The sequence below is a fragment of the Myotis daubentonii genome, chromosome 1, assembly GCF_963259705.1.
Source record: "Myotis daubentonii chromosome 1, mMyoDau2.1, whole genome shotgun sequence".
NCBI classification, from domain to species: Eukaryota; Metazoa; Chordata; class Mammalia; order Chiroptera; family Vespertilionidae; genus Myotis; species Myotis daubentonii.
The window spans coordinates 161,633,521-161,657,796 of NC_081840.1; the positions used below are offsets into that span (position 1 = coordinate 161,633,521).

At 40.0% G+C, this 24,276-nt stretch overlaps 1 protein-coding gene across 4 annotated transcripts in view; it reads right to left on the reverse strand.

The window, feature by feature from the left end:
* Positions 1 to 939: 939 nt before the first annotated feature.
* USP6NL (USP6 N-terminal like) overlaps positions 940 to 24,276 on the reverse strand; it is a 177,593-nt gene continuing 154,256 nt past the window's right edge. For all 4 annotated transcript variants that reach the window (XM_059664100.1, XM_059664091.1, XM_059664118.1 and 1 more), the window contains 2 exons: positions 2,158 to 4,296; positions 940 to 2,108 (listed from right to left, as the gene is read on the reverse strand). In XM_059664100.1, the coding sequence (XP_059520083.1) occupies positions 2,888 to 4,296 (1,409 nt within the window). In that variant the 3' untranslated portion in view covers positions 940 to 2,108; positions 2,158 to 2,887. The remainder of the gene's footprint in view (positions 2,109 to 2,157; positions 4,297 to 24,276) is intronic.

Sequence of the window (24,276 nt, forward strand, 5' to 3'; positions counted from 1 at the left end):
TATTTTCCAAAAAGTCATTTACTTTTCCACAAGGGCCTTTCTCCCTCTCCCTTCCCCACTAAGTGAGGTACCTTGACCCACACCTGCCCTTCTTAGATACTCATCACTGGATCCTCTCATTACAGTGCAGGATGCAGATGTCAATAAACTTGTTTTTTCCTTGTTCACCTGTCTTTTGTCAGGGCCTGGCCAGAGAACCTAGAAAGGTAGGCAGAAAATATTTTTTTCCTCCCTACAGTTGATATCTGATTTTACATATATCTCCCAGCTTTAAAAAGCTGTCATTAAAAAAAAACAAAACCTATTAAAAAACATAAGCATCGGAAAGAGTCAAAGTTTAACAATCCTTTGAGACTATGGTTCTAGTTTCTTCAACCTTTCAAACTAAACATTAAGAAAATATATAAAAACTATACCAAAGTGCTTAGTGTTTTAGGCAAAACTGCTAGGAAGACTTTAACAAAACATTTACACCAAGTACATGCAGTTACAGAGTAAAATCAGTCTTCACACCATAAAAATTCTTACCAAATGTTTTTCATAAATATATTTTAACCCACTTTACCAATATTATTTCATATTTTATCATTATTTCATTATTTATCTTTAGTGAAAGATAAATCTGAAAGCATGAAATTGTATGGTGGCAAAACAACTTCAAATAGAATTTTCCTACTTGAAAACCTACCACAGCTATACATTATAATGGGGAAGACTAGAAATAATACCTTATTGCTATTAATAATGGCAGATTACATAAAATAAAGGTGCTGTAATTCTAAACACAGTACTACTGGAAATTAATAACGCATGTAACATAGAACTTGAGTATATGAAGCCATGTCAGCAAACACTGGCAGTGTCTACTCAATTAGAAGAGAGTTAGCTTTAGAAGGCTCAGGGATGCAGCACTTCCGCCATATGAAAACAAAGCACGTAAAAGACACAGAACAAAATATATGTATTACTTTTAGCATGTTAAAAACAAGCACACCAAAAAAAGTATACAGATAAAAAATGTCAGAGATGACATAAGAAAATAGTGTGTGTGTATACATATTTTGCATACATACATATATATATAAATCTACAGTATTTACCACTGTTGACATATAGATTTTGGAGCAGCTCAGATGCTGCTATCATGAACTAAATTGTACAGCTTGATTTATTACAAGTCACAGAATCATGATTTAAAAATTAGAATTAATGTCCTCAGCTACATTTTTACATACATTTATGTCCAAGCTTCACATGATCTGAATCAAGAGCCCAGTGACGTCAGGATTTTGTCTGAGCTTCCGTGTAGTGCTCACCTGCTAATACACTGCATTTGTTTTGTCATTTAATAACATCATTACCAAGATGATTAAGATTACATTAGACTCATTATATACATAAAAATTATTGTCACATTCACTAGCTAAACAAATGTTACTTTCAGTTTAAAAGACATACTTCTGTACCTTGAAAGCTTAAAGCCACAACTTGCAACGAGAAGAACCCTCAACGTTAGGTTTTCCACTCTATTGTTCAAATGTGAACAAATAATGTTGAAAACAAGCTCTCCAATTAAACACAAAGTCATATTTTCTTGGCATGCTCCAAACCTTGTCAGTGTTTTGGTAACTGTAGTGTAAATAGAATATTGTAAAAGACATTGCTAATTTTTTTAACATGGACCTGAATTTTTGTCCCTGAAAAAGAAAAATATTTTTGAAATTATGAAAGTCACACTATTAAAAAAGAAAAGGCCATAATTCAGATCATTTTTACAATTTTACATGCTGATAATTTAATGGCCTAAGCGGCGGCAATATCCATTGACTATATTCTTGAAAGAAAAAAGTGCCAGGAAAAAGATCATGTAAAGGACCACCCAGCCCTTTGTAGTGAGGCCCTGCAGGAAATGAGGGGCAGAAGAAGCAACCATATTGCTAATCCTGCTTTCAAAGCTCTGCTGCCCCATGGGAACTTGCTGCCTCTCCCACGGGCACCCACGGGACAGCTGCAGCCTGGGCCACCGCACTCCCTTCACATCTGGCAGAAGCATTCTGTTCCGAGCTTTGTGAGCAGGCCAGAGCAAGGGCGCAGAGGCAGGAACAGATCTCGGTGCCCACGGATACACTGAGCCTGCACCTCTGGGCACATGGATACTTACACCTGTGGCCTTCAACTTACTTTCACTGCCACAATTTTTAAGCACCATTAAGTGGTTAGACTTTCCCTCCAATGTCTTTAATTTTCAGATTGAAAGAAAATGAGTATTCTGTGAGATCTGAATTAATCACCTAAAGGCAAACCCTTATGTCAATTTAGGATCTGGGTTAAAAAATATGAGGGGGTGGGGGGACTTGACTAAAAGACCAGTTAAAGAAAAAAAGGAGGATAAATTATTTCATGGATCTAGATTAAAGCAGGTTTTTTAATGTTTCATTAGTTCTGTGTTGAAGTGTGCATGTGTAGATGTCTATATCTATTTAAAGACACATACTCTACATAGAGCCTTAAAAATGTCTACTATTCATAGACAGTTTTTCAGTGCTTTGTAACATTACTCAAAGTAAAATGGGCTAATAGAGTAAAAGTGTTAGGTGTTGAGAAGTTATAAATGGAACTGAGTAATTAATTTATTTTGTGTGCATCCCTAAATGCTATTGCTATGTTTCCACGGTAAATTAATAGATTCAGTGATGATGCAATTACAATGCTCATCTTCAGCAGCATCTACATGGGGATGAAAACACTCCCATCTATTCTTATTACTAACATGAAAATTGTGCGAGTTGTTTACAATGGTACAAAATACTGCTTTGGCAATTACAAACATAGCAATGTAGATTCTGGGAGATTTCCACTCTCGTCTCCAGCAAGTATAGATGAATTCTCATAGCAATACCGATTCTTGAATAGAAAGTCCATCCCGCTTTCTGTAGTGATACACTGGAGCCGAGGGCCCTGAATACTGATACCCAGAGGAGCTGGCATCTTCTAAAGCTGGGGAAGTTCTATACCGCACTGGACCATCCACAGAAACTGGGGGGAGACCATGGTCCTGAAAGGGTACATGTTGAAAGGCAGAATATTTTGTTAAATTGCTTAAGTGGCTACGGTTAGCATCCTGAGTCCATGACTGTTCAGGCATCTCAGGTCTGTATGTGTAACTGACTTCTGACCATTTTCTGTTATCTGGCAAATAATCCACTGGAGGAATGAGGAATTTTCCATTCTTTGGTGACCCTGAATTGCCCGAATATCCCCCAGCACCAATATCAATGGGAAGAACTTCTATGCGACTAGATGGTAGGACAACAGGAGCTGGACGGCTGTGAGATTTCTCTGGAGAAACATTGATGGAAAGAGTGGAACCATGAGGTCTCCTGGGAGGATTCATTTGAGCCCCATGGCTAAACTGTGGTGACACAAAGCTGCTGTTAGTGGTGGGGATGTGCTTTGGAGAATTTCCGTGGTAAATAGGGGGATTGCTGTAAGATGGGGGGTGCACGGGCCCTCGATCTTCCCCATCTAGCTGAGCTGGATATTTTGCATAACTTGGAGGCTGCATTTTAAAAGTAAACTTGTTTGATACTTTTGATGGACTAGAACTTGGCTCAGGATGCTTCCTTGGACTGTGCGTGTAAACAATATTCCTCGGACTCTGAGAGTAAGCCCTTTCTAGTGCCTCTTCAACAGATGGGCCATTTTCATTTTCAGGTACATTATCATACTGTGATGCATTCGAGCCCCGTTTCCCTTCATCAGCATCCCAGACCTTCATCTTCTGCCTTGCATTTGACACCCGAGGATCTGCAGAATTCGGGATGGTGACTGTAAGCGTGGGGTGTGCAAATCGACTCTTGCCTTCAGTGGCATGTCTGGTAGTTCTTTCAATAGCTGAAACATCTGATGGTTTATTCCATTTGGGCACAAATTCCTTCCTGATATTTGAAAGAGCATTGCTATTTTGGTTAGCAGATGCATGGTCATATTGCCTAGTATTGTCTTGTGGACCTGATGAAGGTTTTCTTTGAAAGTCTGCTTCATCTTTAAGCTTTTTACTGTCCTCCTCCACTGATGCCCGTCTTGGCTGCCTCGCTCTTTCTGGTGTACCAATTCTGCCTTGATGGTGAGGGGAATGCTCGGGCTTTCTGTGAGGCGATGAGCCACTCTCTCTTCTGATCTTATGGGGACTTGATCTGCCAACACTTTGTCCATTGCTCAGGTGACTAATGCCAGCAGACTGAGGTTCAGGTGGAAGCTGTCCCAAAGGTTTCTTTGGAAATTCATCCTCTTTACCTAAAGGAAAGATATATTTATGAGTAACATTAACACATGAGTAAACAGTACCAAATATAAGAACCATGCTATGAATAATTGTATGCTTTTCATATGTGTACTCATACACATGCACACAGAATTATAGTTACAAGAGAAGCACTTTTTAGAGAGACTGACTGTAAAACACACCAAAATTCAAAATCTTATTAGGCAATGTGCAGGTGGTGAAAATTAGTTACCTTATGTGTAACACACGATTCTTATATTTTGTTAAGACATACTGTTACATGCTTTTTTTTTTCAAGAATGCAAGGCTGATAGTCTCATTTCTATTCCTAAAACAATCCTGCTGTTCAATGTCTTACCATCACCTTCACTTTAATTTACTTCAACTTAACATGGCTTTGAAATCTCAGTATCAACTTCAAGCAGATCTGCCAAATTTAAAAGCCAACTGTGATCTAAAGTTGTCCCCACATAGTTTATTATTAAGCACCTTTCACCATATTACTGCAAAAAAGAAATAGTACTCTCTATTTTAAAGCTAATATTCTAAGAGGATCCTACTTTAGAAAAAAAAAAAGAAAGAAAAAAAAAAGACGGAAATCACATTGGGCACTTTTAGTTTTATATTTTACTAGAGGCCTGATGCATGAAATTCGTGCACTGGGGGGGAAGGGAAGGGTCCCTCAGCCTGGCCTATACCCTCTCACAGTCCAGGAGTAAGCTGGCAGTCAGACATCCTTAGCGCTGCCGCGTAGGCAGGAGAGGCTCCCACCACCTCCACTGTGCTCACCAGCCCTGAGCCTGGCTCAGGGCTTCTGAATGAGCAGCGCTCCCCCACTGTGGGAGTGCACTGCCCACTAGGGGGCAGCTCCGGCATTGAGTGTCTGCCCCCTGGTGGTCAGTGCACATCATAATGACTGGTCGTTCTGCCATTCAGTCAATTTGCATATTACCCTTTTGTTATATAGGATTTTATTTTGTAGACAATATTCTTAACCCAGCCTATTTCTGGTCTCTCTCAGTGCCCTCCTTCCTCAAAGCTGCAGTCTTCTGTGTTGTTGATGATGACAGTGATGCCAGAAATTCTCCATCAACTTGAGTTTCAGGTTGAAGTTTATGTAGGAACTTCTCAAAGTCATCTGCAACTTTGTAAGGTTTCTTGGTAGCCTTTGTTGGAATCTAGCAACCTCTTTGTCTATTCTTTCCTGCTGCTATCTTAGGAGTTCATTAATTCTGTGCTTATCCCAGTCCCACTGTGACCTCTTCTGTAAATCCTTGGTTATAAGATCTCTCTTCAGCTAGTCTTCAGTTGGTTATTCAGGATGACTGTTCTATATCTCAGTTGTACTTCCGGTCTGGTCCTGGAAGGAGATGAGTGTAGCTTCCATCTACCACTCTGCCACCATCTTGGATTGAGAGTTTTATGTTTTAAATAACTAACATTAGAAATGAATGAGGAATTAAAGGAAGGTGCAATAAATTTGCCATTTAGCAGACACTGTGTAAACATGACCTATTACAATATCAACATTCAATAAATATCATCTTGAAAAAAAACAACTTGTAAAAATTCCATGATTTAAGATGTGTTTTCACTAATTATTACAAAATATATTCTCCCTTAAAAATAAGCTGCTGCTCACTTCAACTATCCACTTGTTGTCCATCCAACAAATATTTATTGAGTAAGCTCTGCTTTGGGACTGTGCTAAGCAATGAACACATTAGTAGTGAGTAGGCAGACCTGGTCTTTGTTTTCATGTAGTTCATTGTTGATGAGGACAATTCTGTTATTTACCTACATATCTTAATTTTCTTTAAGACATTTGAAAAAATAGTCAATGAGCTTTCCTTTGGGAGGGGAGGGTGCAGAGAATGTGAAGAAACAATATGCTTTAAATAGGTAAGCTGCCAGAATCAATTAAGCAAAAAATAGCCTTTGTGCTCTTCTAATTTGGTGGTTTTTTTTTTTTAAGAAACAGACTTTTTTCAAACCAAATTTCATATGAAACCCCAGTATATAAAGGAAATCTAAACAACGCTGCTCTAGTTGAAGTGGAAGGGCTCAGGTGCCTCCCCTCACCCTTTTTTCCACTTCCCTCAGCGGGGCAGCTTCTCAGAGATTTCCAACCCTGCCTGCATTTTATAGGCAGGAGAGCAGTCTCAGAGAAGCCAAGTGATCTTCAGGGGCAGGAAGAGAATGAGAACCAGGACCCACCATTTTCACTCCGGGTCACCCTGCCATGTTCATTAAATTCCAGAGAAACTTTGGAATGGTTTTAACCAAATTTAATTTTACTTTGTCAATATTTGTGCAAGCTCTTTATTTTATACATGTGAAAGCACACCAAGTATTAGGGTTGGGAATAGTTTGTTTCATTCATTCACCCATTCAACCAATAGCTATAGAGCAACTACTATGGACCAGGCACTCTCGTTGCTGGTGATGCACAAACAAAACAGGGTGAAGCCCCGTCCTACGGAGCTGCTATGCTAGCTGCGCAGGGCTGTGAGAAGAGCACCAGGACAAGGCAATCACAGTGATTTGGGTGTGGCGGGGCAGAGCAGGGAGAGTCCCCGCAGGAACAAAGGTGCCTGTGCCAAGTGGAGAATGGCTGGGGACAATGAAGAGTCACATCACACAGGGCTTTGAAGACCACAGTAAGAACTCTGGATTTTTTTTCTTTTTCTGAGTTTACTATAAACTACTGAAGGCTTTTCAGCAAGTGAGTAACATGATCTGATGTCTATCTTATAAAGTTCACTTTGAAAGGTGAGTTGGACTTAGACTGTATAATAATTAATGAAAGTAATAGTAATAGCTAACACTCATTGAGCCCTTATATGTCAACACTGCTCAAAAGCTATACAAACAGTATCAGCAATAGGCATATAACATAGCTTACTACTACTGTTCTCATTTTATAGATGAGAAAACCGAGGCAGACGTGTCCTTGCCCAAGGGCTCATAGCTAGCCAGTGACAGATGGAGAATTCAAACCCAGAGCTGATTCCAGAGCCTCTTCTCTTTCCACTTACACTAAGTGTGAGGGAAGCTGTGAGGAGAGGTTGCGCTAGGATATGCCTTAAGGCAGAGCACAGACACTTGCTCTTGTGCTAGGTGTGACCTGTGAGTGATGAGCGGAGTAAGGTATGGCTCCTGGTTTAAAGACAGTTAACAGCTCGGTGGGTGTTGCTCAGTGGTTGAGCATCTACCTATAAACCAGGAAGTCAGGGCACATGCCTGGTGGCAGGCTCAATCCCTAATAAGGGGCATGCAGGAGGCAGCCAATCAATGATTGTCTCTCATCATTGATGTTTCTCCCTTTTCCTCTCCCTTCCTCTCTGAATCTATAAAAATATATTAAAAAAAAAAAAAAAGACAGCAACAACAGACAGGTACTACTCAGGAACAGTAGGCATACCAAATTTTTCTGTGTCTTTTCATAATGAAGACATTTTATAATAAGTGACAAGTGATTATAAGTGATAGCCCAAATTTTAAAATGCTTGTCACTGGGAAAAGTTTCCTTTGTTCATGAATGCTGGGTGTAAAGTAACCCAAAGTATTTCAGTTTAGCTCTGACTAGTCTCATAGGAAATACTGAAATCAGGGCAAGAGAGTTGACTCAAAGGCAGCCCAAGTCAAGAACTTTCACAAGTAATCAGCCTCTCTGGGTAAAAACTAACAATAAAAATTAAAATCTATCTAGTGTCTCCAAAATGTTTTTATCAGCTCTACAAATAATGATTCATTAATTCCAAAAATATATGAATTCCTTCCTCCCTACAGGCAACTGACCCCAACAAACACAAATTATCAAGAAGATATAAAGAATTATGTAATAGAAAAACTGAATCTATGAATTTTCGTTTAGTCCTCACTCTGATCATTTTCTAAGGGCATGCAACTCAGTTAAGTGACTGGCTAAGTCAATGGCTGGTTGATATTCCTTCAGATAATAATATCAGTCAATCATCAAAACACCCTTTTCAGGTTGGTGCGTGGGAACCTGATGAAAAACATAACCATTAAAAAGAAAAGGAAGGAGAACCAAGATGGCGGCATAGGTTAACGCCGGAGTTTGCTGCTTTGAACAACTACTTTAAAAGTAAAACTAAAAGACAGAACGGACATCACCCAGAACCACAGGAACACTGGCTGAGTGGAAGTCCTACAACTAGGAGGAAAGAGAAACGCACACGGACACTCAGAGGAGGCGCAGTGCTGAAGTCAAATTCTGAGGTGCGGAGTGCCTGGAGCGGGCTGGCGGCGGAGGGCGCGGTTGGCGTTTTCAATCGGGAGGGAGTCGCAGACTCCGAGCTCCAGATACAGGCAAGTCTTTAGGGACCCAGACTCAAACGGGAGAAGCGGGACTGTCTGGCTTCGGTCAGAGCGAGTGCAGCTTTCTCTCCGAGCTCTGTAGCGGGTGCTGGGACTCAGAGAGGCAGAGCCCCTGGGGACAGGACTGAGAGCCGCCATAACTGCTCTCTCCCTCTCCGGCCCACCCTGTTGATCCAGTGCGACCCGCCCCGCCCAAGCCCTGCACAGAGGCATTTGCCGGATAGCCTCAGGCAAAGGCTAGATTAGCACCTCCCTAGAGGACAGAAGTTCTCTCACTGCTGACACAGCTGATTCTCATAGCCACTTGGCCTGGAGGTCAAACCCTTCCTGGGATTAGCTACAACAATCAAGGTTTAACTATAAGACTGCGAACAAAGACCACTAGGGGGTGCACCAAGGAAGCATAACAAAATGCGGAGACAAAGAAACAGGACAAAATTGTCAATGGAAGATATAGAGTTCAGAACCGCACTTTTAAGGTCTCTCAAGAACTGTTTAGAAGCCGCCGATAAACTTAATGAGATCTACAAGAAAACTAATGAGACCCTCGATGCTATATTGGGGAACCAACTAGAAATTAAGCATACACGGACTGAAATAACGAATAGTATACAGACTCCCAACAGCAGACCAGAGGAGCGCAAGAATCAAGTCAATGATTTAAAATGCGAGGAAGCAAAAAACACCCAACCGGAAAAGCAAAATGAAAAAAGAATCCAAAAATGTGAGGATAGTGTAAGGAGCCTCTGGGACAGCTTCAAGCGTACCAACATCAGAATTATAGGGGTGCCAGAAGATGAGAGAGAGCAAGATATTGAAAACCTATTTGAAGAAATAATGACAGAAAACTTCCCCCACCTGGTGAAAGAAATGGACTTACAGGTCCAAGAAGCGCGGAGAACCCCAAACAAAAGGAATCCAAAGAGGACCACACCAAGACACATCATCATTAAAATGCCAAGAGCAAAAGATAAAGAGAGAATCTTAAAAACAGCAAGAGAAAGAAACTCAGTTACCTACAAGGGAATACCCATACGACTGTCAGCTGATTTCTCAACAGAAACTTTGCAGGCCAGAAGGGAGTGGCAAGAAATATTCAAGATGAATAGCAAGAACCTACAACCAAGATTACTTTATCCAGCAAAGCTATCATTCAGAATTGAAGGTCAGATAAAGAGCTTCACAGATAAGGAAAAGCTAAAGGAGTTCATCACCACCAAACCAGGATTATATGAAATGCTGAAAGGTATCCTTTAAGAAGAGGAAGAGGAAGAAAAAGGTAAAGATACAAATTATGAACAACAAATATGCATCTATCAACAAGTGAATCTAAGAATCAAGTGAATAAATAATCTGATGAACAGAATGAACTGGTGATTATAATAGAATCAGGGACATAGAAAGGGAATGGACTGACTATTCTTGGGGGGGGAAAGGGGTGTGGGAGATGCGGGAAGAGACTGGACAAAAATCGTGCACCTATGGATGAGGACAGTGGGTGGGGAGTGAGGGCGGAGGGTGGGGCGGGAACTGGGAGGAGGGGAGTTATGGGGGGGGGGGGAAGAGGAACAAATGTAATAATCTGAACAATAAAGATTTTTAAAAAAAAGAAAAAGAAAAGGAAAACAGTGACACCCAGAGAGTGGTTAATTTGTGCCTGCAGATGCGCTGTTCCAGAGACAAAACTGGATCAGTTGTAGTGATCGTCATGCTGAGCCCTTTAAGCTGCCCTGCTTCTCCAGCATTCAGTGGCTTTTAGCAGGCTGCAGAGAGAGCCTCGTGCATAGAAAATAATTTCAAATATATATATTTTAAATTCTCCATAACAGTATTGTTAAGAAAAAAATAAAAGAATTGCTGCTGCAACTTGCATGTGTACTCCCTAGAACTCAGGCTGTTGGTGAAAGCTTCTCTTAGTCCAGACTGTGGCTACTCAGACTGTTTTCCCACCTGTATCAATTCACAACTCATGAAACCAAATCCACTTGGAACTGGATTTTTCCAAAGATTAGCTAACTACTGTAGATTGAATGTCTGTGGTCCACCTCCGCCCCCGAATTCATATATTGAACTCTCAGTATAACGTTAATGTATTGGCATTTGTAGGAGGGGCATTGGAAGGTAATTAGGTCACAGGGTAGAGACCACATGATGGAATTAACATACCAACACACTCAGAGTGGAGTACAGATAGGGCCTCAGAGAGGTGTGATCTGCCCAGTGTTCACTTCCCTGCCTGCAAAGGCTTCTAAAAAGTAGCCATGTTGCACCACAGGGACTGTAGCCCTCAAGGTTCCTGAGTTGTGATCAGTAGTGGGGTGAGGAGAGGCCCTGGCGGAGCAGGGAGGAGCGCCCAGTTGGAGAAGTGGTCAGAAAGGGAGTGCTGGACCTCGTGGGGACAGCCATCTTTTTGCCATCACCCCTTCTCAAGTACACAGAGAGAGGCGACACCTAAGAGGAAGGAAGGCTGTTCCCTGACTAATGTGTGGAGTCCTGGGCAGTGCCTGGCACAGGGTGGCCTCGGTAAAGAGCTGCACTGCCTGGGTCCCATGGGTGGACTGGGCACTAGAGTTGGTGATGAGTCACCTGAGAACAAATTGGTGTTTTTCCTCTTCTTCGGCAGGGACTGTGCCTAAAACCACCTCACTGTTACGGGCTGAATTCTGCGCCCTCGGAATTCCTATGTTGCAGTGGTGATCCCTGGTGACTCAGAATGTGACCGCATGTGGAAGGAAGGCCTTCACTGGGGTGAGTAAGGTTAAACGGGGTAACCGGAGTGGGCCGTGACTCCAATATGGTTCCTGTCCTTGTAAGAAGAAGCCATTAGGACACAGAAAGAAACAGAGACAACCACACGAAGGCGGCCATTTAAAGCCAGAGAGGAGAATCCAACTCTGCCAACACTTTCGTCCCGGACTTCCCAGCCTCCAGATTGTGAGAGAATAAATTTCCATTGTTAAAGCCAGCCAGTCTGTGGCGTTTTGTTATAGCAGCCTGAACTGACTAAGACAAGACCCTTAGGTCTACATCCTAAATCTGAAAGCTGACTTGCTTTATTAAGCACCCATTTTATGGATTGCTTTTTTTTCTGTTAGTAGCATGCTGCATATTTCATTATTTATGATCATCTGCTTTTATGGTCCTAGCACCTTTTCAATGTCCACAACTATAGTAATTAAAACTTATTTGACATACCACATCAAAGAGGCAACTGAACAGAACAAATGTGGAAGGTGGACGTAAGCGGTACCACATCCAAAGGGCAACTAGAGTTCCATTACTTTGCAGATTCCTGTATGTCATTTTCTGGTCACCAACTTATCGCTCAAACAGTCAGTTTGGGGTTGGCATCCATAAGCATTTTCCATAGACATCAGTTCCAGCTACTTATTGACACTGATGAAGATGAAGGGGCATCCTTGTAAGTGTGGTGCCCAGAATTTCAGCAATATTCTAGGTTTGGACTAACTGAAGCAGAATAAAATAGGGTATAAAAAGGAGCCAATGAGGGGAAAGAGGTTTTGAAAAACACTTTAAAGTAGGAGTGGAAGGAAGAAAGTGGGGAGGAAAGAGAACTAAGGGAGAAAACTGAACATCTTTGGGAAAAATAATACCATTTCACATACTGTTCTTATTCTAATATTCACAGGCTTTTCATTCTGAAATACTTTAGATACATAAAAGGCACACATCGATAAAAACTAACAGGACACAGAAGTAAAATGTGGGATAGGCATGTATTTCTCAGGACAAGCAATAGAAGAACTGAGAAGGAAGTAATGGAGAGGCTGAGGTGATAATTGCATGCATGAAACAAAATGGAAGGGTATGCATCATACCCAAGTGGGAGATTTAATTTTTCAATATAAACGATAAGAAAAGTATTCACCTTATACTTAACACTACTTTATATTCAAGTCAATACAGAAATTTCTCTAAGGAAGAGACATTAATACTCTATGCATCTACACATCATATTAGAATAATAAGAAAAAGTTAACATGTTCCATTTACTGAATAGGCAAGAGGCCAAAATCCACATTGGGGGAGAAATCTGCCACTATTCTAAAATATCCAAAAGGCAGCATCTTCAGGTTATTTCATGCAATACATTTCCCTTTTTGACTAGACAAAAACCTACTTAAAGTGACTTTTTGTACTCTTTCCTATAATATCTAAAATAATAACAGAATTGTGTGTAAGGTGTTGACAAAATGCCCATTGGTATATAGTAAATATACATTATAGTAATGACATACTATATGTTCATACATACACTACACATGGTTACAAATACCTAAGATCTGCATAGCCAAGAAACTAAGTATAGCAGGGTTTGTAGGGAAAAAATTTCAGTGCAAACAAAATGACACTGTATCTAATTACTTTCTAAATGTCAATCTCTTGTTAGGAACTAGAACTCTATAAGAGGTACATGGTGAATACCTCAAATGTATAAAGACATTTAAAGACTATGGTCCTTTGCCCCCATAAATATTTTCAATAAGCACAGAAGAAGATAAAGCAATTTAAAAAGAAGCAGTAGACAACAATGTAAGAAAGACCCTCCTAAAATGTAAGTGCTTAAAAACCCCAATTCCGCCTGGCTGGTGTGCTCAGTGATTGAGCATCAACTCATGAACCAAGAGGTTCCAGTCAGGGCACATGCCCAGGTTGTGGGCTCAGTCCCCAGTAAAGGGTGTGCAAGAAGCAGCTGATTGATGTTCCAGTCTCTCATCAATGTTTCTATCTCTCTTTCCCTTCCTCCTTCTCTTAAAAAAAAAAAAAAATCAATAAAAACATTTTTAAAAACCCTAATTCCTCCCCTTCTTAAAGATAGTAATGCCAGTTAGACTAGGAGGCCTTACATGATAGGGGTGAGGGCCAGACCAATGTGCTGGGATTTGCTTAATTTAAAGGTGTAGGGTGGAATCCTGCCTTTAAAAATAAATAAATAAATGAATAAATAAATAAATAGCATCTATTCATTTTAACAGAAAGAAGAAACAATAAAGGCAAAAAAATAAATAAGTAAATAAAGGTGTAGGTCACATCTACTTTCTATAACGATTTGTGACCAGGGAGCAGACTAAAGACTAACAAGAGAAACTAATTCATGGCTCAGGATCCCGTATCGACATCTATCTTCCATAAGTATTTGTTGACTGATAACACTGTTAGGTTATGCCATGTACAAGTTACTCTCATTACTGACCCAACACCTCTGAACAGTGTAAATTCTACATACATTGTTGGCACTTCAGCAAAGGCCCTGGGGGGCCCTCAGGACAACCTCATTTGTGGAGAACCGTGTCTCTCAAAAAATGAGGAGGAATGAAAAGTGGTGGAAAGAAGTGACCAGAGAAGAAAAGAGGGGAAGAAAGAGAAAGAGAGGACAAGAGTGGGCGTTTGTGGTAGGTGAATCATGGAAATGACCGAAAGGAAAAGAAAGGAAAGACGGCGAGGGGATCGGGAAGGCAGAAAGTGGAGATGGCCACAGGGGACCTATGAGGGAGCTTCTCCTGCCTGAGAGCAGGTTGTAACTCCCAAGTCTGAGTGGGGACTTGCTCATGTTACACTGGCCGGGGCAGAGGCCTTTGAACTCCAACAGCAGTACCAAACTCAAGGACTCTGTGCCTGGGCAATCTGACCTTTGCAAATATGAAATTAGGAAGACAACCTACTTGACTTTGTTATAAAGGCGATTCTTTTAAGAGATTAATCATTCAACTTTCACTGACTGAGCTAAAGATATACAGCATAGATCCTGTGAGGACAAATGTCATCACTAGCAATATTTTCATACGCTACTAAATGTTCTCTGCCCTTTTTTCCACAAACATATATCCAATTAAGCATTAAACATTATTGTATAGCCTCTTCTTTGATCCACTGTAACCTACTCGAACACACACACACACACACACACACACACACACTGCTGCACTTGGCCTTTGTTTGTATTAACTCTCCTTTCACCTCTAAGCAATTGAGTACAATGAAAGATTGAAACATAACTGATGTCAAAACAGATGACTAAAAATAGGCAATAAGTATTAATATTTATAATCCACACTTTCATTCTAGACTTCTTTTCAATAGGCATAGCATTGTTTTGCTCACCCCATAATAGCTCCATGCCTAAAATTTTATTCTTTCCTTCTTCCCCCCAAACCACAGGAGTTTTAATGAAGAATTACCGCCCTACTACTTAAAGGGTAGGAAAGCACCATAATTCCCATCAGATACAACAGGGGATGTTTTTGTGAAAATATCACATTAATAATATTTTTCGCTGCTGTTGTCATCATATAAACGGTAAATATTTTTATGCCAGTGCCAACAATTATGCTATTCTACTCAAAAAGGGAGATATAACTTGATATATTTAAGAATAAAGGCAATAATATTTAGTAGGTTTTTTAAGCCAACAAAAAGAATACTCTAACCATCCTTAAAAAAATAAGGGAAAGAGTCCCTCTTAAGTCCCTCCAGGCTGGTCCATCTTTGATTTTATTCAGTCTCTGTCACCACCCAGTGGACAGCACACTCAACTACAAGCCTTGAGATTAATGCCTCAGAAGGCATCAACAGGTTTTTGCACCCAATGAGACATACAATTACAGGAAAGTGCTCTAAGTGCTCTTTCTTGTGAGCAACATTTTACTTTTAAATTTCAACAATAGGAGAATATACATATTCTGACTGTTCTAACAGTATTCACTAAGAAATGGTGGGGGCCACTGTCAGGAAAATTATCCTCAGAGAGGCATCTCATTCCCTTCCAGATCAAATATAAAGTCCAACTGAGTTTTAAATTACTGTCACAAAATTCCTTTTAATATACTATCAGCCAAAAGAATATGCAATTCAAACACTATTTTAGCCTCATAACTGGTGATCAAAAGAGTACAGTTTGCTTTCTAAATTATTGCTAGGTTATTTTACAAATTAAAAATAAATTATTGTAGTTAGGCTTATGGACTGAATTCCCCATGCTCCATCATATTAAATCTGAAATATAAGGGAAGCAGAAAGAAGACAATGATTTAAACATTTATCATTTATACACCTGTTTAACACCACATAAATTCAGTAGATTTTTGTGAAAACAATTATTTTTAAAATCTGCACTTTGTGTTTCCCAACATTTCAATTCACATACACATACATCAAAATTGTTGGACATATGTGACTAACACTAGTTTCCATTATGTAAACAAATAAAAGTGAAAACACACTCAAACACTCAAAAAGTGGGTCAGAGGTTTCTCCTTTATAAACTAACAATAAAATGGGCTTATCTCTCTCTCTCTCTGTGTATGTATTCAATCAGGATACAAAACAATTCCATCACTTCAAAAAATGTCAGTAATGCATTCTGTCCTTTGCATTTTATTTTTGTAGTGGTAGTAATAAACTTTGCAACATATGAAGAAAATGTTTGTAAGCTGAATTAATAAATTTAAAGAACATTAGTAAGCAAAATACTAATTTCACAAACCTATATAATGCTGTATATGGAAACTTATCCTTGGGGATATTAAAAAACAAACAAACTTACATTGACAAATGCCTTATTCCAAAGGGCTGCTGAAAAAAATAACTGAAATATGTATGTAAAGAAAGCATTTTGTAAGGAGTCTATTATAAGACTCAAAATTTGCTGTTACTATTACTCTTTAAAAGTGGCCAGGAGCAAGAATATCCCAAGAAATCAGAAACACCAATCAGAAAGAATATATGCACACCCCTATGTTGATAGCAGTGCAATTAACAACAGCTAAGATTTGGAAACAGCCTAAGTGCCCATCAGCAGATGAATGCATTAAAAAACTGTGGCACATCCATACAATGGAATACTACGTTGCTCTGAAAAAGAAATAACTCTTACCATTTGCAACACCATGGGTGGACCTGGAGAGTATTACGCTAAATGAAATAAGCCAGTCAGAGAAAGATAAGTATCACATGATCTCACACATTTGTAGAATATAATGAACAACATAAACTGATGAACAAAAACAGATCTAGACACAGAGAAGCATCAAACAGACTGTCAAACCTTAGAGGGAAGGTAGGGAAGGGTGGGAGAGGCAGGTAAGAGATCAACCAAAGAACTTGTATGCACATAAGCATAACCAATGGACACAGACAATAGGGGCTGAAGGCCTAGGCTGGGGGGCCGGGGTGGGCTGGGAGAGGACAATGAGGTAAAAGGGGACATACGTAATACTTTCATTAATAAAGAATTTAAAAAAAAAAAAGTGGCCAAGAGGTGGGATGGGTGGAAGTAGGAAAACAAGCGGGCCAAGGGAGTCTTATCTGTCAAACTAAGGAGTTTGGATTTTCTCCAATAAGCACTGAAGCCTCAGAAGGGCTGGCTGTCCTAAAAAATCACTCTGGGTCAGCAAGGACGTAAGCAACACCAGCACCAGGGCTTCCAGTGTAGCCAATGTGGCTCTGTGGTTGAGCATCGACCTCTGAACCAAGAAGTCAGGGGTTCAATTCCCGGTTAGGGCACATGCCCGGGTTGCAGGCTTGATCCTTGGGGGGGCGGGGGGGGGGGGCGGGGTGTGTGTGCAGGAGGCAGCAGATCAATGATTCTCATCACTAATGTTTCTATCTCTCTCTTCCTCTCCCTTACTCTCTGAAATCAATAAAAATATATTAAAAAAAAAAGAAAAAAAAACACAGAACTTGGCAACTATATGCAATAGCTAAATGGAGAGCCATTGGTGAGGGCAGCAGTGAGAAGGAGATTTTGGATAACTAAGAGGATGAGTGAATGTTGAGTACTTTACCATGATAGGAAATGCAATGCAGAGGAAAAATGGGGAAAGTTAGAGATGGGATAGGAATTTAGACATTAAGTTTGAAGTATCTGAGGGGCAGGTAGGTGAAAGTGCCCGTTTACAGGATCAGTTAAATGGGCCTGGAGCTCAGAAGTTCTAGTACAAAGATCTGGGTGGAGGTTCTGAGCTGGACGTCTTTGAAGTGACTGCATACCAGGGAAATGATGAAAGCACCTGGGGCAGTGTACAGAATGAGAAGATAGCAAGAACACAACCTCCCAGAGGTGATTGCAAAGACCAGCCCAGGAAAAGGAAGCCGTGGAGGAAAAAGGAAAGGAATGGTTGGAGAGGCAGAGAGGAGAAAGTGAAAAATAGCAGTTACCTGGAAGTGAGCCACAAAGAACTCCAACTGTAACCCATACAAAGCCCTGCTGGGGCCACGTACAAATGAACATTTTCTTCCCATGTTCCAGCAAAAAATCTGGACTGATACCACCAAAAAGCAAACAAACAAACACACAAGAAAACAATGTAATGCTGAAGCTGGAAAAGTTTTCTCTAGATAAAGAGAATAAAATTCCCAAATTACTCTAGAAAAACACAGGTCCCAGAGCTAAAAGCAATAAATGTTTTCTTTCTTTAAAAGGTTCCTTCAGTTTCCTATTTTCTCATATCTAAAATAAAAGATAAACTTAAAATGGCCCTCTCAATTATTCTCAGAAAAAGTCTCTCTCAGTTGTTCTATATAAGTCATAAGCTATAAATGTGGACCAAACTGACAGCCATAGTAGATCAACATAGGCTTTCTAATCAGAACGACTTCCTTAAGTGACAAAAATCTCTGCCAATGGCTTTATTTGAATAGAAGATAGCTGACAAGAATAGAGGGATATTTCTGTACAAATAATCACTAGTCAATGGGGTATGCAAGAAACCATCTGAGTCATTTTAATACTTCACTTGTCAAAAGTACTTTTATTTAAATTGATGTCTTCATAGTTGATTCACTTGAAGGGATGGAGAGCTAAAACATTATATCTACTTACACATGTTTATTACTAGTGGCCAAAAAGAAGAGTATTATAGAATTAGTCAATAAAACAGGAAAATGGTTGAAACAGGACAGAATGGTTGAAGTCAGATTAGCAATATAAAGGAAAGGTTTGATACACTCACAATAAATGAAGACTAAAAACACAAATAGTGACATAAGGATAAAGTGTTAGCAAATTAGGATTAGAATGGAACATTTGTTGATAAACGCCATCTACAAAAAAGCTATATTCACTTATGTAAATGTATGAAAAGGTTTAGAATATGCCCCAAACTACTGGCCAGTAATTTCCTTTGAAGGAAAGAACAGAAGTATAATGAAGTAATGGGAAGCCTTCATACATAACTCAGCATACTTCAATGATTGTCCAGAGTTCACATGTGGGTATATTTGTGTATTATTTGTGCAATAAAACTTGAGGAATGGGGGATTTTTAGGATAAGCCCGAGATATCTTGTTGCACATGAAAGCAAAGAAGTATTCTAAGTCTATTAGTGTTGGATCAAAAGGACACAGGAATCAGTTTAAGAGAGATCCTGATGACCAAATGTACAACAATTTGAGCAATAAAACAATAATAATTATATCTAATCGAAACATTTAGAATAAATCAAATTCCACTAATTCACAATGAGAAAGCAAATGAAAAGGTCATTTGTTGCCATTGAACATAATCTAGAACATCAACTTCTAATTTTGAAAATTGACAAAGAGAAAGCAAGCATTTATTCTGCCTTTTTAGTAGGAAACACATCTATAGTAATAAAAGCATAATATGCAAATTGACTGAACTACTGAACAGCAGAACCATCCGGACAACCTCTGGCACGAGGGTGTGAGGGCATGACGACCATTTGCATACTAGCTCTTTATTATATAGGATAAGCAAAGCCGAGCCTTTACATCCTTCTTTAAACAAAAAATAATTCTAGATGGTTAAAGATTCTAGCAAAGACCTGGCTGCTAGGAACTGTGTCACTGATGACACACTTCAAGTTAAGATACAGACAATGTCCTCTCCAGAGACTTGTTCCCCATGGGCTGTCATTGTCGGGGGGAATGAAAACAGGCCAGTACAGTGGATGGCTCTGGAAAGTCTGGCTAATAATGAGTTTCCCAGTGCTAGTAACATGTGGGCCTTCAGACTGACACTGTGAGAGCTCATGACTCTGGGCCAAACGCCCTATGTGGACATTGACCCTTTTGAGATGGCTGTGTACCTGAAAGACGGTTATGAATAGTCCAGCCTATTAACTGTCCTGATGAACTATTTGCTGTGATGGCTTGTTGCTGGGCCTTGGATCCGGAGGAGAGGCCCAAGTTCCAGCAGCTGGTACAGTGTCTCAAGGAATTCCACACGGCCCTGGGGGCCTACGTTTGACTTTCACATCCCACAGTGTCCAGGGCGGAAGGTGCCCACCAGGCTCACTGGGAGCCAGTCATGGATGTTCACCCATCCTGCGATGTCAGCAGAAGCACATTCGTCTTCCAGAACACTGTGCCTTAGAAATGCGTTAGAATCTGAACTTTTAAAGACAGACCTAATAATGGGGAATATTTTTTAGATATCACTTTTATTAGGTTGAACTGAAAAGGTTTTTGTAAATTTTTTGGCCAAAAATTTTTAAAACATAGTTACTTTGGACTAGGGGTAACTTCTTACAAAATAAACAAACAGTTTTTAAAATTGTTTTAAAAAAAGAATCAAGCATAAAAAATAAAAATGTAAATGCTATAAGATAGAATAAAGGTAAGTAAAAAAAGTTTTCACTCACTATGTAGAAAATCCTTTACAAAAGACATAGAAGTGAGATGCCATAAAGAAAAACAATGGTTAAAATTTTTAAAATTCTATATGAAAAGCATCTGCAATGCATATATTAAACTAGCTAATCTCTTTAATGTATCAACAACTTGTATAAAAAGGCCAATAGAAAAATGGGTAGAAGATGAACAGGGAAGTTTACAGAAAATAAATAAAATGCCCAATTAATACATAAGAAAGATACTTGATAAAAATGAAAGAAATGCAAATCAAAACAATAATTCAATACTCTGTCCAACCAGCAAAAAAGTTAAAAATTTAATAGTGCTATCTTGTGTTTGTGTGGGTCTAAACAGGCCCCATCATACATTACTGGTGAGAGTTCATAGTAATGCAGTACAAGGAGCCAAACAGAAATAACATGCTCACAAAGGTTTTTAAAACTATACATATGGCACACGAACAGACATATAGACCAATGGAACAGAACAGAGAACCCAGAAATTGACCCAAGCCATTATGCTCAATTAATATTTGACAAAGGAGGTAAGAGCATACAATGGAGTCAAGACAGTCTTTTCAATAAATGGTATTGGGAAAATTGGACAGATACACGCAAAAAATTGAAACTAGACCACCAAATTACACCACAGACAAAAAATAAACTCAAAATGGAAAAAGAACTTAAACATAAGGTGGGAAACCATAAAAACCTTAAAAGAATCCATAGGCAGCAAAATATCAGACATATGTTGTAGCAATATCTTTACCAATATAGTTCTTAGGGCAATGGAAACTATGGAGAAAATAAGCAAGTGAAACTACATCAAAATAAAAAACTTCTGCACAGCAAAAGAAACCATCAACAAAACAACAAGAAAGCCCACTGCATGGGAGAACATACTTGCCAATGTCATATCCTAATCTCCAAAATTTATAGGGAACTCATACATCTTAACAAAAGGAAGTTAAACAATACAATCAAAAAATGAGCAAAGAACTTAAATAGACACTTTGAAAGTGGACACACAAAAGGCCAAGAGACATATGAAAACGCTAGTGGCCCAGTGCACGAAATTCGTGCACATTAAAAGGGAATTAATTAGAAGAAAACATTTTAATATTGCTATTTTCCCTTTATAATAGAAGTGTCAGAGATGAAATAAAATGTGAAATGTATATGAAAATAATATATACACATATTAATAAATAAACATGACATAACAACGAAGACATGATATGAAAACAACAAAAACATGATATATAAACAACATTGATACAAATGACTGATAAATTAATTAAACTTGTTCTAATATCTCCCTGTATACCACATTAAAAGTAAAAACACTTTCAGAGTGCTGACTAATTTCCCTTGTGATGAAGTATTTACAACTTTAATTTTAATGTCACATGCTGTTTGAACTCGAGAGAAAGCAACATATAACTGACCATGTCTGAAAACGGGATTCAGGTAGGAATATTCCTACTCTGTCTAGAATTTGTCCTTGTGATTTATTAAAAGTCATTGCAAATGCTGGCATTACAGGAAACTGTCTTTGGATTAATATAAATGGGAGGTCAGTGTCAGATGGGGACAAATCAATTCTTAGAATCAGAACGACCTCTCCTTCTGCAGATCCTGTTAATACTTCAGCTTCGATTATGTTAGGTTGCAACTTTTGATAATCAATCTAGTACCATTACAAAGACCCATTTACTGTTGAGATTTCTCAATAGCATGATGATTACACCACTTTCAATTTTAATTTATGACATGGCATTCCTGAAGGAGTAATACTATTAAGAAATTCGATGGGAAAATTTTCCTTTTTGGCATCATCTGTTGAATCAATGGAGTCATCACTCAAATATGTGTGAAAATCTCCATCAAGTATATCCAAAATTCCTTCACTTAATTTATGAACGTGCTCATTTTTTGGATAAAGAATCACATGTTTAGATATATTTTAATATTATCTACAGATATAGTATTTCCAAAGGTAGCTTCAATAATAGATCTGTTACAAATCATTTCACAGGGGATTTCAATAATATCCATTCCTAAATGAAAACTGCTAGCAAGTTTGCCATCTCCAAGTTTTACTAACCATCCACTATAAGCAGAATCCTCTGATCTCATATTTGTTTTAAGAAATAACTTTCTGAAACATCCCCAACCACTACAGTACTTTAAACTCGTTTGTACTATGGCTGATCGCATAGCATGCAGCACAATACTGAGACATTGTCGAAAATCCCCTCCAATAAGGAGAACTTTCCCACCAAATACAACATTCAAATTCATAATTTCTCTTAGTAATCTGTCTATGGTGTTTATAGCGTGACTGGATGCCATGGTGCATTCATCAATAATGAGAAGTTTGACCTTTTTAATGGTTTTAGCAACTTCTCTCTTCGTATTGAGTCTAGAAATTGAAGTTTCATTTAATGGAATTGGTAATTTATATTGGGAATGAAAGGTTCTTTCACCGAGAAGTAAATTTGCAGTAATTCCTATGGACGCTGTGGGTAAAACAGTACCTCCTCCCTACTGTCAGGGTCAGGATTGGGGGGGGGGGGGGGCAGGGCTGGAGGGGGAAAGGGCCTATCGGGGTTTTCCTTCCCACGGCTGCTAGAAGCTGGCCCCACCCCTGAGGCTGCCACTGCTTGCCATCTGTGCGGCGTCGCCCCCACTCCACCACCGGTTGCCTCCCTCTGCGGGCAAAAGGCATAGGGTGCCATCCTTGGCTGGCCTGGGCCTCCCTCTGTGGGAAGATAGCTGGCAGGCCCCGCCCATCTGCCACAGTGTCGCTGGCAGGTGACCTGGGCCTCCCTTTGTGGGGCGATGGATCACGGAGCCCCCAGATCAATGCCCCACAGAGGGAGGCCCTCTCCACCAGGCCTGGGCTCGCCACTGATCCCCGCCCACACGGAGGCCCTGCCCACCTTGCTGGGACTCTGGGATCAATGGCAGAGCAGAGGGAGGCTCATCCCACCCAGCCTGGGCTCTGCGATCAATCGCTGCCCACAGGGAGGTCCACCCTACCCGGCTTGGGCTCCACCATTCATCCCCACCCACAGGGACGCCCTGCCTACAAGACTTGGGTTCACCATTGATCCCAGCCCACAAGGAGGCCCTGCCCACCCTGCTGGAGCTCTGGGATCAACGGCAGAGCAGAGGCAGGCGTTTTCCACGCGGCCTGCACTCTGCCATTAATCCCTGCCCACAGGGAGGCCCTGCCCATCAGGCCTGGGCTCTGCCATTGATGCCTGCCCTCAGGGATCAATCACAGAGCAGAGGGAGGCCCTGCCCACCCGGCTGGGTCTCTGTGATGGGCCTTCACAGCCTTGGCCGCTTGCCTCGGCCCTCACAGCCACAGCTTTGTCCGGAAGGTCGTCCAGAAGGTCTTCCGGTCTAATTAGCATATTACTCTTTTATTAGTATAGATGCTCAAAGTCACTAATCATCTGAGATGCAAATCAAAACGACAATGTGATACCATCTCACACCTGTCAGAATGGCTATCATCAACAAATCAACAAACGATAAGTGCTGGCGAGGATGCGGAGAAAAAAGAACCCTCGTGCACTGTTGGTGGGAATGCAGACTGGTGCAGCCACTGTGGAGAACAGTATGGAGTTTCTTCAAAAAATTAAAAATGGAACTCCCATTTGATCCAGGAATCTCACTTCTAGGACTATGTCCCAAGAAATCAGAAACACCAATCAGAAGGATATATGCACCCCTATGTTCATAGCAACACAATTTACAGTAGCTAAGATTTGAAAACAGCCTAAGTGTCCATCAGCAGATGAGTGGATTAAAAATCTGTGGTAGGTATATCTACACAATGGAATACTATGCTGTTGTAAAAAAGAAAGAACTCTTACCATTTGCAACAACATGGATGGACCTGGAGAGCATTATGGTAAATGAAATAAGCTAGTGGGAGAAATATAAATATCACATGATCTCACTCATTTGTGGAATATAATGAACAACATAAACTGATGAACAAAAACAGATCCAGAG